At 37.1% G+C, this 20887-nt stretch overlaps 1 protein-coding gene and 2 long non-coding RNA genes across 3 annotated transcripts; 2 read left to right on the top strand and 1 right to left on the bottom strand.

Annotated features, from left to right (window-relative positions):
- The first annotated feature begins 648 nt into the window (after positions 1-648).
- LOC145210536 (sodium-coupled monocarboxylate transporter 1-like) lies at positions 649-5071 on the top strand. Its single transcript, XM_080079991.1, has 7 exons — positions 649-665; positions 911-1129; positions 1923-2035; positions 3553-3710; positions 3856-4079; positions 4385-4491; positions 4836-5071. The coding sequence occupies exons 1-7, from the start codon at positions 649-651 to the stop codon at positions 5069-5071; spliced, it is 1074 nt and encodes a 357-aa protein (XP_079936117.1).
- Positions 5072-6299: 1228 nt separating this feature from the next.
- Positions 6300-17670, bottom strand: LOC145223518 (uncharacterized). Its single transcript, XR_013859488.1, has 3 exons — positions 17613-17670; positions 8095-8170; positions 6300-6652 (listed from the first exon to the last, which is right to left on the bottom strand). It is a non-coding gene; the product is annotated as an uncharacterized LOC145223518 (long non-coding RNA).
- LOC145223510 (uncharacterized) lies at positions 9060-17697 on the top strand. Its single transcript, XR_013859486.1, has 5 exons — positions 9060-9326; positions 9452-9499; positions 12912-12992; positions 13203-13257; positions 17616-17697. It is a non-coding gene; the product is annotated as an uncharacterized LOC145223510 (long non-coding RNA).
- The last annotated feature ends 3190 nt before the right edge of the window (positions 17698-20887 follow it).

The following is a 20887-nucleotide window of genomic DNA, read 5'->3' as shown; positions in this document are numbered from 1 at the left end:
AGAAGACTTGTTACGTTTTCTGCAGGGGGGAATGAAAGCCGTAATTTGGACTGATGCCTTTCAAGCAGTTATTATGGCAGGAGGTATATTTGGAGTTCTGATAACAGCAATCCTCAATGTCGGTGGCTTGGATAATGTATGGGCAGCACTGGAAAGGGGCAAAAGACTCACCGCTACCAAGTACTTTTTTAACTTTGTCGGTGTTGCGCTGCATCAAATACTTTCTACTTTATGCTAAAATACAACCTGCCCTGGAGTTTTTTTATCAAGCTTTCCACTTTTATGTGATGCAGTTCAGTTAATTTTTCTTAAATGATGCTGTTGCATACCAAACCAGGAAACCCAGCCTTTCATATCGGTTCAGTGCATTATATACCATCGTTTAATTGTGTCAAAGGCATAACTAATATCATGTTGACACCAATTTGTAAATAAGATATCTCTGGCAGTTCATTTTCCCTTTTTAGTTATTTGTCATACCAGATTGGCCATTGAACTGAGACACCAACTTGCTGTAATTTTTGCAGTTTTTCATTTGACCCTACCATTCCCTACACCTTCTGGACAATCATGATCGGTCAAGGTCTTGGGTGGTGCGCAATTGGGACGAGTCAGCCGATTTGCCAGCGTTTCATGGCATGCAAAACAATGAACGGAGCAAGAATGTAAGAAACAAAATGGTCTTCAGCAACTTGTTTGTTGAAACAGCTTAAACCCCAATTGTAACATAAACGGCTTACATATAAGACCATAGGCAAAGCACGACTGTACACCGTTAAAAGCTAGAAAAGTACATCACTTTTACATTATAGACCAGCCCACTAAAGTCCAGCAAAGTTTGACTGACTCAGTAGTGAGCCGAAAGCAATAAGTAATGTTTTCTTTAGTGACGTTTATTTTTTTTTTACAGAGCTGCAGGACTTTCTGTCGTCCTTACTTGCGTTCTCTTTTTTACGTCGAGTTTAAACGGCCTCGTAATGTACGCTTATTTTGAGGGCTGTGATCCGGTAAAGTCCGGTGAAATTAGCAAAGCTGACCAACTCATGCCTTACCTTGCACTCAATGTGTTTCAATCCATGCCAGGAATGGCTGGACTCTTCGTATCAGCTGCATTTAGCGCCACACTAAGGTAGGATTAGTGAAGGCCTGCTGTTTCGTTTATTATCCTGGTAATTTGACTTTATCTTCTATTCAGGGGTGGGCCAGACCTGCTTCATGCTCGAGCCGCATATCACAAAACTTAGTTTCAAAAGAGCCGCAAGACAAAAAAATCAAAAACGAATTTATTCACTCACAATGAAAGCTGCGCTATCAAATTATGATTGTTGTGTGGTGATACTGTGTGTCTCCACCTGGGCTGCACTTGTTTGAAATAAGGCTGATAATATGGGAAAGTTTTTGTGTTTAGCTTCGTAATGACGTTTCAAGTTACTAATTTTTGTAATGATTGAGGGAAGTTGGACAAATAAAACACACAGGTTTACCTCCATTATCAATGATTGGAAACTCCTCCTCCCATTCTGTTTCAAAAGTTATATTTCCCTGTCTATGTTTCTTTTTTGCAGTTATTTCTCAACAACGTTTTTTTGGCTGAACTTTGCAGTTATTGCATGCGCAACATTAAAGGGCCGCAATCAAAGGCTCAAAGAGTCGCATGCGGCTCAGAAGCCGCAGTTTGACCATACCCCTGTTCAATGTCCTCTGTCACATATTATTTCATGACTGTTTGATCTGTGAAACCATTCTAAAGTTAGTTTGTACAAGCAAGCAGTTCAATTAAAAAATGTACAAATAAACATCACACAAACACCAGTTCAATCACTTTAACTTAAGTTTGCGAACACTCCTATGCTATTACATGAGCATCGTTGTGGCCGAGCCCCACAATATCCCTTGTGATTAACATCAACTTTCACTTACAGCACAGTTTCATCCGGAATTAACGCTTGTGGAGCGCTCGTTCTTGAGGATTTCATCTCACCTTGCTTTCCTAACATGGGCGAGATTAAAAGACTCACCGCCAGCAAGATTATAGGTAATCGAATTTTTTTTCAAGTACTTATAACGAAAAACCTAGTTTAATGGTACGTATGGGTATTATTCCTGGTTTACTTCATAAATTACCACAGTAGACGGATCTGAGTCCCTTTGAAGAAGTGGACGCAACAATTAAATGCTTTTGTTGAATGCGCAATGCAGCGTGTACTATGATGGGACACAAACAAGTAATAAAAGAGCGCAGATTTTTTACAGTGAAGAAATGCTTATGGATAAAGAATTTCGGATATCCCAATATCCCTCAATAACGTTACCTAAATGGTAATCATTATAGGTTCTAGTGGTGAAAATAACGGCCCAAATAGACGTAAATGGTATTAATTATAGGTTCTAGTGGTGAAAATAACGGCCCAAATAGACGTAAAAAGCGTAATGGCTAATTTTTCAAACGTTTCGGCAAATGCTCACGCCATCATCAGTGATATGACGGCTACATCATTTACACCCGTTTGTACACTTGAGTCACGTGAAGGAATGATAAAAGGGTGCGAAACAAACGTCGAATAAAAACGATAGAGAAAAGGTGCGCAGAAGCGAGGTGTAAGCCACCTGCATGTGTTCAAAGTATATGGCGAACAGGTACAGAACAACTACAACAATATACGACAATTTTAAACAAAATATGACAGCCAGACATGGGGTCGAATACACGCGTCCTGTATTCGAATACTTTACGAATACCTCCATGACTGTATTCGAATTCATGAATACTTTGGTAATTTTTGAGTGTCAGCAATTCGATTAGTATTCGAATAAAACGAGTCAAGTATTTGTATTCATGAATAGTTGACCAAAAACAACCACATGTAATTCGAATACTATTCGAATAAACCAAAGCATGTATTCGTAATCACGAGTACTTACGCACTTTTTGAAGTCCAGCAATTCGAATTGTATTCATGAACTGTCGAACGAAGGTCAAAATCATTCGAATACAGCACGAAGGTGACAAAACCTGTATTCGAATGCATTCGAATACGAATGACGAATACGAATGGCCCCATGTCTGATGACAGCACGTCACATCATACGCAATAAGTCATTTAAGTATTAAATCAGCAAAGCGGAACCGACTTAGAATCAACGTTAGTTTCTGGTTAAGGTTGTTGAATGTAAATTGATTCCAGTAACATAAGTCGATAGCGGTCCCTTGCTGTGTCACGTACACTAGGGTTTTTTGAAGTCCACTGTATGGTCTTTGTTAGCCTGAAGATGTTGAAAAACCTCGGATGTTTCGCTTTGTTGGTGTTCGTTTACTTGCGTTCCAAGGTTTCGCCTGGTTTCTCCAAAGTTTGTCTTGCAGCAAAAACGTTTCAGTCTGTAAACAACCGAGGATCGGTTGAGTAATCCTTGGGTGTCTTTATGCACAAATGCTTTGACGATCTTCTGTTTGGGCCGTTATTTTCACCATTAAACTTATAAACAGACCCATATGTAGTGTTCCAGAGTTATAGGTTCTGTTTACACATCTGTCACCAACCTTATGTGTTGCAGTGGTAATATATGGAATTGTTGTGATGACCCTTTCACTGTGCATCCAACACCTAGACGCAACTGTCATTCAAGTTAGTTTTACAATATTTGGTTCTGTTTCTGGACCCCTGTTGGGCATCTACACTCTCGGACTGTTCCTTCCTTGGTGCAATGCAATAGTGAGTTACGCAATTTTAGCATTCACTAGAACAGTGGTTTTCAATCTTTCATAGACCGTGGTAACCTTCAGGACCTGTAATAAATTCAGTTCATGTTAAAGGTAACTTTACAAAGTCCGGTGTCATTTTCATCTTAATCTTGCAGGGGGCATTTGTTGCACAACTTATTGCTACAATACTAATTGGTAGCATGGGAATGGCGTCTCTCGTATCCAAAAATTCCCGTTCGTTTCTTCCAACAACCGCAGACAATTGTCCAGTTCCGACAACTGTAGCCATGGGTTCATGGTTAGCCTCTGATAACAGCACATATCAATCCATCGTTGAAACTACGAGCTTTGTGTCCACAATGGTCAATTTTGAACAAAGGTACATCGGCATCATTTACAAAGTACAATACATTGTTTGTATACGCGATGGTGGGATTCAATTCTTTTGTCAGCAGGTTCTATCACAAAAGTCATATTTTTCAGCCAGTTCTGTTACAAAAAGTCCATTGACGGTAATCAGTAGTGCTAACCGGTTCGCTGATATCATAAAATTGCGTAAGACGGTTCTATACAACCGGTGCGAACCAGCTGAATCCCACCACTGTGTATAAGTTAAACATGTTACACCAAATTTGTTACGGCATGCAACCAAACCTGCCAATGCACATTCTTTTGTATTTTCAGTAATCCGGAGAAATCCTATGGATTTCTGTCAACTTCTCATCTCTACTACAGTTTATTGTCATTTTCTATTACCATTCCACTTGGCCTAGCAGTTTCCTTTATTACAGGTAAAAAAAAGTCCTATTTAATGCACTTATATATGCTTTGCTATACATTGCTAAATATACAAAGGTAATATACAGCAGAATGCACATAGCTTTTGACTTGATTTGCAACCAAGCAAGTTTGGCGTATGGTCGATGTTATACATTTGTTACGTATATGACCTATGTCTGCCGCTTGCATAAAAAATACAACACAACTTTTATATTTCGTACAAATAACTAATCAACCATCTATTACGTTTTCTAATTTTTTGCAACTATAAGCGTTTACCATTTCAACTTAAATTATATTGTAATTAAACATCATGTGGCTGGTTGCTGTTATTTAGCGTTTATTCTCTTTGTAGGAGCTAATAACCCAAAGAAGTCGGACCCAAGGTTGTTCGTTCCCTTTGTTGATAACAAGCTGTTACCGAAAAGCGTTGTTAGTTTTTTTCGCTTTGGTGTACCGCCACTTATAGAGTTGGACTCGAAAGAAATTAACGATTCTGAAATGCAGCAACTCAATGGCAATGGAGCAGTAAAGGATTCGCCTAGAAGTCAATCTAAGAGTCAAAACCAGGATGTACAGCAAACAATTTGATTACAGACACACCGGCAGATGGATATCACCATCAGTTGATACAATCTTTTTCTATTGTTAAAACAAAGAACTTCTGCTACATAAAAGAATTGTTCTCCAGTATTATTATTATCAAACACAAATTTTAAAAGACTTGTACTTGTTTTAAATAAAAAATTGGAATTTGATTATGCACATTAAAAATCTGAATTTTTTTCCTTGTTACATTTTGCGTGTTTTTTTACGATAATTTGTCAATAGATTTAACATGGCTGCCCTTATTATACTTTGTTCATTAATGTTGACAAACGGTAATTTAGATACATCTGATAATGAAATAATTACATTTTAGTTCAGAGTCCTGGCAGTTGTCTTTACTATAAACTTAATTATGTGGTCGGAAGTTCTATAATGTATATAACCTCACAAACGACCTGTTATCATAATTTAATGTTCATTAAAGTTTTTGGATGTTGTGGTATCTGACTTAATAGTTATTTTACAGTATGAGGCGAATTTAACATAAATGTGTTGCACCCACATGTAAAGTTTATGTCGAGGGAAACGTTAAGGCCAAAGTTTACTGTTATTCGTATGAACCAGTGGTTTCAAACAGGACCCATGTCCCCCAGTGGGCCACGAGCTGTATTCCAGGGGTCAACGGGTGTAGGCTCACTATAAACATCCACCGAAAGTCTATAATGCTCAGAATTAAGTGTGTCTTGCAAATGATTTAGTTTTCTAGTTTATACGACTAAGTTACTTGTCGATATTGAGGTTTATTTTCAGCAGATCATGGACGTTGCAATTTAGTTGAGTTTGCTACATACATTTTCGTAGGGGGACACAGGTCTTACAGGGTTGCGTTTTAGGGGGCCTCGAGGCCCGAAAGGTACTTTTAGGGGGCCACAGTGCTTGAAAGGTTGGGAACCACTGGTATAAACCATGAACGTTTTATGAGAAGTAAACAATTAAAACAGGTTAGCAAGTTAATTACTTTTAAAACTTGGATTAAAATTTTAAAAGAAGAGTTGCTTGAAGGACACGTGGAGACAAGAATACACCAAGGAATCAAAAAATGACTAATTGACTACAATGATAATCCTTGTAAATTATGTCTACAGCTTCTGACTTTTGTGAAGAACCTATTCATTAAAAACTTAATGTTTGCAATAGCTGCAATAAAACAGCCAATGTCTGTCTAAGGAAACGTCATTACACAACAGCAAAACAAATCAGTGGTGTTCATTTTTTTTAATGCTGATCAAACTGGGACTAAGACAGCATCAGCGTTGTATGTGTCGAATTCAAATCACATCAATTTTAAAGTACACCAAAATATAGTGTTTTTGTGTAAAATATAGTATTGACAAAAGTTTTTGGCCAAACCAAAAGATTCTTTGCATTAAATGCCAAACGTTTATATTTTTTGTTTTATGTTTTAACAAATTGTTACAGGCTTAAGAGTCATTGTGGATTTAGGTTTTGGGAGCGTTAGGGGCAAGTATGGCGACGATTCCAATATCCGATCCTAACTAAGAAGTACATCACTGGTCGGTGGGATTCCTCTGGGAGCAACCATCACCATTGGGTCCGAGAAAACTAAAAAGAAAAAAATACGTCAGGTAACTTATTTGTAACAAGCTTTTCGAATCATAATTGTTAACACAAAAACTTAAATCTAAATAAGTCACTAAAAAACAAAATTAATCATTATAAAATGCACTTATAGTGGCTTTTGAAACATCGCGTTTGATCCCGATGAGAAAGGGTATTGTAGGCTTGCTTATCAGTGCTTTTACGTTTTTTAGATCAAAGCTACAGGCACAAAAATGAGGCACGGACAAAGTTATCACCTGGTTGCTGTAAATATACCGTAAGATAAAACAGTGCAAATTCATGAAAGTTTATTCGTAGTTTGTAGTTTATTTCAGAAAGGTCCATGGGTCATTTTTTCTTGGTTTGGCAAGAAGATGCCTGTAAAAACTATAAGCTCTAGCTACGTTAGGATTTGTCTCCTTTTTAGCTATACGCACTTCATAGTGTAATGATCCAAATATGGTAAAGGGTACTAAACTTGCTTTCGCCCAATAGGCACTGGCTATTATGTACAAAATTCCTGAAGCTGTTTTTTTTTTCATTTTAGAGTTTGTTTAAAAATGGTTTGCCAAGCTATTCTAAATCTTGATTTGGCGTAGAAAAGATGCTTTTCCTGTGTGAAGTCAAGTTCTCAATTTTTGTGGCTTAGTATGATTATGTCCCAGGTGTCGTTGAGCTGGTATATGTTTATGGCGTTTGCTTTTGGGGGGAAGTTTTGGCATATTTTGCTTTTTAACGTCTCATCACCCTTGCTATAACTTCACTTGGGAGGTAGTCGAGCAGTTTTTGATTAGACTAGACCAGTGGTTCTTAACCCTTTTCCTTGCTGCACCACTTTCAAATCACCGACCAATTTTCGCACCCCCTTCTGTAATTGAATAGACCTAGAATTGACTTAACCAACCTTATAATGATTCAGCATCCCCGCACCCCCTAGGATCAGTTCTCGTACCCCTTGGGTCTGCGTTCAACCCTGGTTAAAAACCCCTGGACTAGACGTTCAGGGATTACGTCAGGTCGAAGTTAAATGAGTAAAAATGATTTTGTCAAATGTCTGTTAAATTTGCATTGCAGTTTATTTACTGCACGGTTTGTTTTGTTTTATCTTTTGCTCGTTTAATGCATTTACCAAAGCCTGCTGTGGTTCTTATCAGTATGTTTGCACTATTTTATGTGATCGTGCGTGCTTGCAGATTTGGCGTGTTTCGCGTGATAGTTTTTGGTAAAATTTGGTTTGCTTTCGGGGTTACGTAATTTTTCTTGCTGGACAGGTTTGCGGTAGTTGTTTTGTTTCAACATTTTGGACTATAAGCCATGCGTTTTATTATTATTTTACTCTGAGGCCTAACGGGAATGGACCATAATCTGCTTGTACACCAAAGTCTCTTTGTGGAATGATCGATACATGAAACAAATAAACCAAACCAAAAGCCATTTAGGTTTACCTTTATTAGCCTGGTTGTTGTTTTCGGCTTCGACACTATTTACTGCAGGTCTTGCTCCTTCGCCCACTGCCACCATCTAAAATGAATTAACATAAACATTATTCAAAAGGTCAAGTAGAAAGTGTATTTTGGAAATATATGTGCCAGTTGACGCATCCTGCTCCAAAGACAAAGGAGGCTGTGCACAGGTTCTATTTTCGTCCGTTTTGGTCTGCCAGATGCACGTTAATTTCGAAACGTCGCCTATCATCCGAAAACGGATATGACGGACGTTAAGGCAACGCCATCCGACGGAACAGAACATGTTATATTTGTACGAACGATACGTATGCAATTCTATGTCCAATGGTAGTACAGAACTGAGAGACAGAAAAAGATGTAAGAGATATTTTCGCATGGGTGAATAAATATTAGTTATTTTGATTAAACAATATAGGTTCGTAACCGGTTTGGAACGCAAAAAATTGTAGCAAAGAATAGCGGAATACAAAAAAGCAATCAATGGCTTTCCCGGGTACGAGAGGAGGTGTCACGAAATATAACAGTTCGTAACCTAGAATCTCTGGAATTTACATATGTTAGTCGTGTTTTTTGCCATTGTGATTTGTATAATTAAATCTTATCAATGCATGGAATTTAAAAGAGAGCAGTTATGATTTCGATGAATACTGTTTTGTTTTTTAACATTGGTGCACAAAATTGCCAGATGAATTTCTAAAACACAACATACAGTTTTGTACGTAAATTTGTACATAACATGGCTTCCGCATGTTGTGTTTAGCGATTAAAAATTTGGCACTTACATTTTTGGTTCAGGTGCAAATTTACATTTGTGTCCTCTTTTTTAGGGGAAAGCAGTGCGTGCAGTTTATGTTTTCAGAGAATAGCTCTTAAACATGCCAAATTGCCACAATGAAGGTTTAAGTTATTAAAGTAGGAACTACAATTAAAACTAATCGCCTTGTTTCGAGCTATACTGAGTGTAATCACAACAAAAAATCCTCTAATCTCGAAACATTTCACAAGAAGTCGCTTGCCGTAAATTGCGTTTGCCTCATCCGATAAAACGTCGATGCCCAAAATCCTAGAAAGGCAATGAGGATGACATGCTTCCATACAAAAACTTATGTTAAACATGTGTGTTTGTTGATGAAGAAAATCGATATGATCTTCCAAAACATGAAAACAATATTTTTCGCACTGGTACCGTAAAATTTATGGAGTGAAATAAGGTACGTTCACACTTTTTTGCCAATTATTTTTATCTTTCCGTTGATTACAGTTGTCCAGTAAGCGTGCTTGTGCACATGTTTCATTTTACTGTGTGTAGACTCATAATGCATTGCTTTTGTTACAGATGTGGACTTTTGTATCAAGCGATTCAAGCAAATTTACATATTTTAAGGTAGGAACATTTTTTTTGCTCTAACACATCATAACTTAAAAAACTTTAAGAAATAGTTTTATAAAGTTTGATGCATTTGACTTCTGTGAGAAGCAAACACAGGAAAGGGTTGACTAAATACTGTCCTGTGTTGCTGTGCTCTTTTTTTGCCCGATGTTGTATTGTAGATAAATAAAACATTACTAAGCTACTTAAAGAAAAACTTGTTTTGTTGTATTGGTTGCCAACAATGCTGTAATGAACAAGTGCATATCACATAGAATGACAAAGCATACTTATTTGGTTACACTAACCAGCAGTAACCTACAGTTACCTTTTTTATTTTTGTGAAAGGCCATAGATTTTTAGTTTTTAAGGGGTAAAAGTCCAGGGTTTAGCTGCTACAAATAAAATTTGTCTACAAATATTGGGTGTCTGCTAGGGATGTTCAAAGCCATATCCCTGCAATTATTCAGTATTGGCTAGAAGAAAACCTCGGGTGTGCCATATACCCAAGAATCGGACCAACGTTAGTCATGCGTTATATGCTTTTTGAAAACTACTCTGACCGATATGAACCAGCACATACAAAGGCAATTGATACTAATCGAGGTTATTTTGCGTCAAATACAACTCACTGTGTTAAATAGAGGTTATATTGTAACCGTTAAAGGGTAGTAAATGATTATTAAAGTGGCGAGCATAGGCGCCGAGTGGGCAGTGACGGGGTGGCGCCGCCACCTTGGATTTGTAAAGTACGGTGGCGGCCACCGTGGATATTTTGATTTGTTTGTAGCGGTATCGTACGAAACATTGCAAATTCAGGGAGCATTTTGGCTTTTAAACAAGCGTACTGCCGAAACTGCAACCTGTTTTGGTTAGTGTCTCGTTTATGACGTCAAACACGCAATTGTTGGCATTGAATGTATGGCCATTATATATTGTGTACAATGCTATTGTACTGTAATAAATAGTTATTTTGGTGATACGAGAGCAACAACTTGACGAAACGTTGCTGAACCAAAAATAACGTTAAAGCAAAGTGTTTCAAATGAATATTATTTCAAAATTTTTTGATGAACGTTGCATTCTATTTTCTAATTGGAGCTCGTGTGGTTGTACGCATTGGTGACGTCACTTTATGTGACGTCATAATTTACGTCCGCCACCTTGCATTTTTGTAAAACTCTGCGCCTATGGTGGCGAGGGTAAAAACAAAGCATTTTTCTAAAAAAATGTTAACTCGGTTGCTGATGGATGTCAATACAGACAACACGGCAAAGTATGTAATTTGCGACATTAGGTGACATTCGGGCTTGACCTTTTTTGTCTTCCCTATTCCCCCCGCCCACCGATTTTGGCAAGTGGGTCGCATTTTTGTAATGTGTTAATTTACAACAGTAGCAGAAGGGCTTGCAGTAAAATTGCGTTGAATAAAGCTTATAAACGGCAAACTTTAACATGGTCTCACCAAATATAGGGGCAAGAAAGATAGTTGGTACTTCATGACGTTATATAATCTACATTCCCAACAAATAAATCAAATGCACCTGTGATTGGAGGTTTATATATTCGTTTTTAAGCCTTCTGGTGTTAAAAGACAAAATTGGCATGGCAACGAGCTAAACACCACTAACTTGAAATCAATGCATCTAAGTTTGACCACAGACTAATTTCAATACACTCTACCAAACATAATTGTTGTTTTTATTAAAAAGTAGCTCAGGGGTACAAAACACTGCATGCACAACCATGGTTTGTAACCACATAAATAGTGTAGGTGTGTGCAGACCCATTAGCTTTGGCTTGCAAAAACAATCATGTATTAGGTCTAGTGATGGGACGATACCAGATTTTGAAGCGAGTACTGAGTATGGGTACCACATGTATATACCTTTTATACCGAGTACCTAAATATCAAATTGTACTTAGTTGTATATCACTAGCTAATTTATCTGGGCATGCAGAAGAATGTAGAAAAATGTGATTTCCACACGATACATAAAAGCCTTCGGGATCGAACATTGGTATCGAAAACTGAGGGAAAATATTTCGATACCAAGTACAAGTATTGATACCACTGAAATCATTCGATACTGAGTACCGGGTACTCGTCCCATCACTAGTTAGGTCAAATGCTGTGTATGATAAGTTGGTAAATAGGATGTGGCAAATATAAAATTAATAAATGTAGGAAAGCCCTAGTTTAGATATTTGGTTTTATATATATATATATGGCTAAGTTACAAGTCAATCTGAACTTTCAGACACCAGATGTGGGACATTATAAGGTTAATGCTATTTCTTTACATCTGTAATTTATCAACAAAAACATGGAGTCATTTGGACTGTGTTAGTGAAATAAGAACCGTTGGTTGTGCACCCCTGCAAAACATCAGTTTTTCCAGTCCAGACGAAAAGTCAGTAACTCATTGGCAGGCTGGCAAACATGGCTGATGCAACCTTAAACCCCCAAAAACTAAAATGATTATGAAACACAACTATCCTGTATAAAATGCAAAATATATCAGGTTTACAGAATTAAGACAAGAAATAATAACATCAGGGCCATATTTTTTGGTTGTTGTAAAACAGTCTATATTATTAACACATTTCAAATGTTTTGATGTTTTTTGGTAACTGTCAATTATGGTGGGTCCCCTTTCCTGAAGGGGACACATATTGTTTTTGTCCGTATTTCTTTTTTCTGTCTATTGCTGGTTTGGAGTTTGGCCCAAAAAGAGTGCTTTAAATGTATTCAAATTGACACAGATGTTAGCTATTCTAAGATTTGATCATTTTGACCCGGAATGACCCAGCAGTTCACCCACAGACCCCTAAAACAGAAATTTTTTGAAACGGCTGCACTGACTAAAGTACATGATCTATGAGTTTCATGCTTTCTTGGTTGGTGCGATGTAAAGAATAGTTGGATTCGCCCAGGTTTAAAATTTTAAACAATTGTTAGTAGTGGGTTACTCAATTAGTATTTACAATTTTGGCTCAGTCGGCTAAATGGTTACCAATACAGCATAATATGTGTACACTAGAAACCCCAAGGGAGTAAATTTATATCTTAAAAGTGATTAAAACGACACTTCGGTTCCATACATGTCAGGCAAACGTTGATTAACATGAAGGTAAGAAATTAGACATTTACCAATAGTTAGTCTGAGCCAGGGGTACACAATCTTGTCGCGAAGATGACCGCATCGCAGATTCTTATTTCACCAACGGCCGCCAATTACCGTCTTGTTTTTGTAAAATAGGTTTATATCATATGTTTGCCATTAATGGCATCTAAAAAGCCCAGATTAATCTGTAACTTGATGCACAGATTCAGCTGCACAGTCTGGCGATCAATCTTTTTATAACGTCATAATCTATATTGTGACACTTGTGGTACCTGTTTTTTTGCATTTTTTTTTTTCAGGTCAAAGTAGGGTGCCTTTTGAAAGTCAAGGTTGAATTACAAGTGCAAGTCAAGGATTAAAAAGGGCAGTCCTGTCTGATAGTAGGTTCTAGTTTTTTTATTGTTGGTATCTGAGGAATCTATTTCTCTATTTTATGCTCCGGCATGCGGTGTTTAATACCTTTTGCTACATACAAAAAGGGTGTATAAGTACACCACCAATATAAACATTCAAATTGCTAGGTGTGCTTCCCACATTAATAAACATTTACTACCTTAATAAGTAACATGACATATTGTGTATCATTTTAGAATTCGCAAGAAAAGATGTTGGAGTGAACAAACTATGGAAGCTTTATTGCTACAGGTACAACACACTAAATTTTTCATTCGTTTTTACTTCAAGCAAAATCAAAATCTCTTATTTACTGGAAATGCAAAAAAATGTAAAACTAAATAGAAACTAGATAGCTCACATTTGTTAAGATGGTATGTACATAGAAATTTTGTTGCTACATTTAGACATTCCAGAATCTACAAACCACAAACTTTTTAATTGTGTTTGATATGGCAATAAAAAGTCCATCCTATTTACAAACCTTAATCCAGTTATTCTTCTATAGTGTAGGTCAAAGAGTTTACAGTGTTTGTGGTTTGTCAGCATTAACACACTGCTTTTACCATATTGATCTACCAACATAGATTCTGGAATGTCTAAATATAGCAAAAAAAATTCTTATCCTGCAAAACAAAAGCTAGACCAAAACATTGCTGTTTCCTCGTTTCAATGTGACCAGTTTCAACTTATAAAAGGCCAAATGTTTTTCTGAATTAAATTATTTTGCTTTCATCTAGGTTTTTAAAAGTTGCAATCAAACAAAAAACATCACTAGTGGTCAAGTCTGCAAAACCCCTTTGTGTATTTACATAGATTAAACGATATTTAACCTGAACAAAAAAAGCGAAGAAAGAGTCAGTGCCACCTGACTTTAAGTTAATGGCTCCTTGTCATCCAAATAATCAGTTATTTATCCTAAATATATATGTGGTAATTTCTGGTGATAAAGTCATAGTGTATGGTGTACATAGGGTTTCAACAATGCAGCAGGTTTGGGTCTGTTTACTGCAGGTAATGCATATTTAATAGACATGTGATGTTTATGAACACATCTTCATTTCCCTGTTTGTTTGTTTTCTATTTACCCGGTTAGAGTTTATCCATTCACTTTTTGGCATAAAATATTTAATGGATTAGGTTGAAACTTGAATAGTTGGTAGATATGGTCATATAGATGCACCATTGTTTTGTTTTTCGGATGTTTAGTGCAGGGGTGGGGAACCTTTATATTTATGAAGGCCACCAAACGGTTTATCAATAGTTGTTTAGGCCACATGGACTATTTCCCAGATGAAGGACAGTGGTGTTTAAACCTTGTGACGTACAGAATGGTCGTTTTGCAAATTCCTTGTAGAGTTGTAGCACTTACGCTCCAAGCTAAATAAATTTCCTCACTACATTTCAATCTTAACTACAACATTCAGGATTTATTTAACCTAGAAACTCGCTTGTTTACAAATATCAATGATCTAAAAGCACCTTGTGGCATCACAGACGAGTTTAAGACATTCGATTGTGCACAAACAATTGTTCTTTTGCAACACCAGTAAGATTGTAGAATCTTGGGCTCTTGGTATGGTAGTACTACGGAAATCGCCATGTAAGCCACTATGGGACCGTTTGGCTCTAATTTGAAAACCGCTACCCTAGAACTAATCAAATAGTAATGTGGAATAAAGATCGAAAAATACATTTTTGTCTACTTTTCAGCACCTGGTGCAGTACGTAATATCAACATCCCAAAAAGTATTGTGACATCGAAGGCCGCACTTACTGCTCTGAAAGGCCGCATGCAGCCTTTAGGCTGCAGGTTCCCCACCCCTGGTTTAGTGTCTGTTTAACACAATCAAAGTTCCTGTGGTGTAATAGTCTTATAAAGGCAACCAATTGTATGACACTTGTGTTTGTAAAGTAATACAATAAATACTAGGTTTTTTATTACACGGGGTCTGTGGTTCGGTATTTTGTTGGTTTGGGTGTAGGACCCCACTAGCCCCCTAAAATGGTTGAAAGTTTTAAGCAACATTTGAATTATATGAAATTTACAGCTTGTAGAATATGCCATTTTGAGTAGTTGCTTGTTGTGTTTTACCGTGTAGCCCCATAATTTGTCAAATAATTATGGGTCCCCTTCCCCGAAGGGGACACATATTGTTTTTGTCCGTATTTTTTTTTTCTTTTTTCTTTTTTTCTTTTTTCTGTCTAACGCAGGTTTGTTAAACGCATTTGGTCAAGAAAGAGTGCTTCAAATTTATTCAAATTTGGACAGATGTTAGTTATTAATCTAAATTTGATCCTCCTGAAGTTTGACCCCGAATTACCCAGTGGTTCACCCACAGGCCCCCAAAATGCAAATTTTTTAAAACATGGTTTGTTATATGCGTTTGGTCAAGAAAGAGTGCTTCAAATTTGTTTAAATTTTGTCAGATGTTAGTTATTAACCAAAATTTGATCCTCCTGAAGTTTGACCCTGAATGACCCAGCGGTTCACCCACAGGCCCCGAAAACGTAAAATTTTTAACGCTGGTTTGGTAAAGAAAGAGTGCTTCAAATTTATTCAAATTTGGACATATGTTAGTTATTAATCCAAACTTGATCCTCCAGAAGTTTGACCCCGAATTACCCAGCGGTTTACCCACAGGCCCCCGAAACGTAAATGTGTCTAACGCTCGTTTGGTCAAGAAAGACACTGTAGGCAGAAGTCCCAAGAGAGTAACTCACTGGTTTACGATAGCAGGAGGGCTCAGCTTGACGTCGGACAGACGTTTTACGAGACGTCGTTTCGGTGATTAGAAATCAGCTGTTTTGCACAGCAATGCTATTTCGTTTTATTAAGTTGTCACTCACATTTTCAGTTTTGGCGAAGGTTTCACACCTATGACGTGATTTAAACCTAATAAGCGTGCTTCGGTTTCGTATATGTCAAGCAAAACTTGTTAATCAAAATAAAGTTGAAAAATCAAACTTGACATTTTTGCAAGATAAATGTGTTTTTTTAAAAGCTTGTTGTCAGGTTGGCCGCCGCATGACCATGGGTTACTTAAGGTCAACTAGTAGGTATTACTAACACAGTTCAGAACTTTCTTTCATCATAATGTAGTGTTTTTTTGCTATCAATTTAGGAATCAACACTCAAGGCATGTATAAATTAGGTTAAACGGTTTTGTTGAACAGTAAGGACGGCGTCTATTGAAAACGGTGTCAATAGGTCAAACAGTCGTTTGGCATGTGCACCCTGAGAGGTTACTGCAGGTCAATGGTACGACAATATCTGGGTCAAAGCAAGAGATTAAATTAAAGTATTTGTTTCGTTCTTTTTTAATGTTTTTGTAATTATATGACAATAATAGTGCAAAAAGAATACGAACAATTTTTTTATTGTTGGGTTAATGCTTTCTAAAAATTTGTTTTTAAAAATCTAAAAGTCACCGCAACATTTGTTTACCGTAAATCCGCACAAACACGCGTGTGGGGACCCATTAGTTTTTGTTTACAAAAACAATCATATGTGTGGATCAAATGATGTGTATAGTAAATTGGTAAATATCGTATAGAATATATAAAATGGAAGTATATCAGAAAGCCACCCTTCTAGTTAAAATGGTTAATTGTTTCAAATTAAAACAGTTTGTAAAACATGCCATTTTATGTGTCAATTCTTGTGTTCAGATGTCAATTTCCTACCAGCCCCTCAAAATTGGTAAATTATTTAAATCATGTTGCTATGTGCGGATTGTACAGAATTTGGACAGTTTGTAGATTATGCCATTTTTTCACTGTAGATTGTTTTAAAAAAATTAATTCTACAATCCAAGATTTACCTTGTGTGCCATTTAAAATGGGTCAAAAAACAATGTCTAAATCAATCAGTTCTCAGAGAGTACTTCCACAACAAAATGATTAATGAATTATTTATTTGGTGATATCATTGGTTAGATTACTGCGTGTGAAAATGTTTCAAGTGCAATTTGTTGCTTCACAAACATGACTAAGCAATAATTGTGCGCAAACAATTGCCTTTTTGTTACTTGAAAATGAAGTGAAGGACCACTTCATATCACAGAAGATTATCTCTTTAATTTTTGCATACACACTTGCAAGATCTGATAATGTAGAAATATGATTCAAGCTCCTTACGGCCCCTTCAGAATCCTGTGGCAGACCCCTAAGGCAGTGGTCTCCAACCTATGGGTCACGACCCTAAGTGGGGTCACTGTAAGTTACCAAATTCAAATAGTTATTGAAAAAAATGAGACTTTTTTGTTCTAGTTTGCAACCTTTGCTCATGTTTTGCAGTACATCTTGCTAACTCGTGCCACAATATAATGATTGTAAACACAATAAAATCACACAATTTCTCACTTATCATGGACCTTTGCCATAGGTAATAAGGTTAAGTCAAAGTCTCTAAAACTCTCAATGTACAAACCAAGCCAAAATTAAATCTGCCCACTGCCCCTAAAATTGTCTTGGCAAGTTTTAAGTTGTTTAAACTTTTTGAAAAATATTTAAAGTTTCATATGAAACTGTTGTTAGACCCATTGTTGACATATTTTAATGACTACCTACTTTACCTAGAGTTTTATTCTTATGTTCTTTCTTACCAGGGGCTGTGATTCTAAAGTTTCTCCATCGGTGGAATGAAAACACTCAACAAAACTTCTCAAGACTGCCTGCAATAGACACAAATTTTTTTTTATTTATTTCTGCAGCCTTGCACTTAATTTGATTTATTTACAACACCCTACCCAAAAAATTTAATGCCAAACAAAAAATTGCATATTTTTTAGTATTTGCTTTCAAAGAAAGAAACGTGCCTAGTTAAGTTCATTTTTTACGTCGTTTTTGGCGAAAATGTTTTTCACACTTCCGTTATAGCGTCCGTTAGCTGTCTAAAGCAAATTTGTACCTCAGCGATGGAAATTAAACCACAGCAAAAGCAATTTTCTTGGTTATTTTGCATCTTTTTGAATTTGTGTTTTTTGATTTGTCACGTATTGAAAAAGCAACGCTGTCGTTCCACAAGATCTTTGTCCAATGAGTGTACGATAAAAAGAAGTACGATGTTTGTGCGGAAAAAAATAGTCTACCATGTTTGTGCGAAATAATTTTTTTTATGCAGTTGCCATGTATTTTTGTTAAGATTTATTCGTAAATAGAAAAAAATTGTTTCGCTGTAGCTGAATTTTCCGGTCACGTCTAAAACTGCGGGCCCACCTGGATCACTTGGCCTGCTTGGCCCAGCACTTGGCTCGCTTCATGCGATTAAAAAACTGCGGGCACGCTTGGCACGCTTCTCGCAAGTATAAAAACTGCAGGCCCACTATATCTAGTGCTTTGGCCCACCTCTCGCAGGGAAAAACCGCGGGCCCACTATATCTAGTGCTTGGCCCACCTCTCGCAGGGAAAAACCGCGGGCCCACTATATCTAGTGCTTGTCGCGTCTCTCGCAAGGAAAAAACGCTGGCCTATTATATCCAGTGCTTGTCGCGTCTCTCGCAGGTATAAAAACTTTGGGCCCGCAGTTTTTTCTATTGCATGGGGCGGGCCAAGTGGGCCCGCAGTTTTAGACGTGACCCTGAAATTTCCTGTAAACGAAAAGTACACTTTCTTCGATATCGTTTTCAAATAAATTCACCACTGTCGAGTCCGTAAAATTAGTGACATTAAACGTATTAGTCGTTAAATGTTGCTGGTTTCATTAACGTAGGGAAAACAATTTGTTTCTACGTTTGACTTGGTTTTCTGCTGGTCAAAATTAAACGCTTTTTGTCTGTTCGTGGCTAAACCGTCACTGTTCCTGCCTACGTCGGTTGCGTAAACGTACATAAACCTATTTGTGGTGATAAAATTATGTTGATAGAGCTTAAATAATGAAAATTCGGTCTAACCTCTCTGTTTAGAAAGTTCTGTTCTGTAGGACTCCATTCGTGCTTGGTAGCTTGTCCTGAATGACACTTGATACAGGGTCGACTTTACTTATTTGGGAGATCAAGTTCCAAACACCTATAGGATGACTTCCTTATTGCCTTCGAACAAACATTAGTACAAAGGACTGGTCGATGCTTGTCCGGGCTTGTGTCGGTTTAATTTTGGTCTAGTCGTAAGACTGCTCTTATACTTGCTAGCTAATTTGAATTGGAGGAAGAATGACACTCTGATACGCTTCGCCTTCAGGTATTCACAAAGTAAATGTGTGAGTTGTCCAAGCGTCAACGATTTTTCTACCTTTAAAGTTTGCCGTCCCTCACATGATGAGATCCTTATTTGCTGAACTGCATGTTTGTTACTTATTAACTTTAAAAACACAATCTGAAACTTTGGCATGTATGATTTAATGCAAAAGCCGTTTCGCCTGTATTGTTTTTGCTATCCGTGTTAAGCAAAGTTGACAACAGCTCATTTGTATTATTCACTGATACAGTCAAACTTCGATACTATGCCACCCTCGCTACTATACCATTTTAGATCGTCACCAAATAAATTCAATACAAAATATATTTACTATGCCACCCCTTACCCTTGATACTATGCCACATGAGAGTACAGTATTATTGTATCAACGGTCTGGTTATGGATTGAAAAATTGGGCCTTCTGACAACTTTCGGTTTGAGCTGATGATAAAACAGAGAAAACACGAAAAACAAATCGTTGAATAAACAAACGTGGTCATGTTAAGAGGTTCCACGGCTTTGCAGCGAGTTATGTAAATGCCGTTCTGTGCTTGTGTCACGACAAAACTAACAGATCTTGTTTGTTCTAGGCACGATCTACTCGTTTTTTGTAATAAATTCTACTGTATACTGTAATAAATTATAATGGTACAACACAACGTGGCATTACAGTACATTTTCACGTCACAAGGCTATGTTTAAAAACAACCCTCGCTATTATGTCACCCTCGCTACTATGCCACTTTCTCTCGGTCCCAAAGGGTGGCATAGTATCGAAGTTTGACTGTAATTCAGTCCTGAAATATCCGAAGTGACGTGTGTCAGAGGAATAACTCCTCAAACTGTTTTATTGGATGCAAAGCAGTTTGCTACACTTCTTTTTTATTCATAAACTGTTGATGCCACACAGTTAAAACGCTTGTAACCTTCTGTTGAATGAAAAAACGCATTTTTAACGTTTAACACTTCCAGCAGCAAGAAAATGTGTGTTTGTTCTAGTCTACCCTTGCTATGTAGTTTCACGTTGCTGGTCGATCTGAAAACAAATTCATTCACAATACTTTCCTAATTGACTAACTTCCAAACGCTATGAATAGATACACGTACCCCATTCATACTGCACATTGTGGTTGGTGGTATTGGTAAGTTGGTATTGCAAATCACTCTACCGGGACATATTAATCCATATAAGTCATGCTTGACTGTAGGCCCGCGGCTTTCAATCGAATAAATTCAGTACCTACGAAACACAACAAAGGTTTGCTAAATTCCGATCTAGGGCGTAAAAACACAGTTAACTCAGCTTTAGGAACTAAATTAAAGGTAAGGAACTAAATATTCATTTTTTCAGTAATGCTATTTTTATTATAAAACCTCACCATAACCCAATTAGCCCTAACCGTCAGCAATTTCACACAATTTTGTTTCACATGAGATGCTTACATGCGCTACCTATCCGTAATTCTTAAACTTTTGTGATTTGATTTCTCTCTATAGTAGCTTCACTGTGTAATTGCACCACAATGCCAACCTTTCTTAAAACGTGGCAATACGCTTAATCTTGTCTTTATCTGCTGTGCTTTAAAAATTTAGCATTGTGGTTTGGGACAACGTGTAGTAGGTTAAATTGCGGTTTTGGATTCGGTAACTTTTTTTCGAGCATTCGAATTCGAAAGTAACCTCAAACTGTTCATCATTAATAAAT

The sequence above is a fragment of the Phallusia mammillata genome, chromosome 1, assembly GCF_965637545.1.
Source record: "Phallusia mammillata chromosome 1, kaPhaMamm4.hap1.1, whole genome shotgun sequence".
Taxonomy (NCBI): Eukaryota; Metazoa; Chordata; class Ascidiacea; order Phlebobranchia; family Ascidiidae; genus Phallusia; species Phallusia mammillata.
This window is presented reverse-complemented; position numbering and strand designations above follow the sequence as displayed.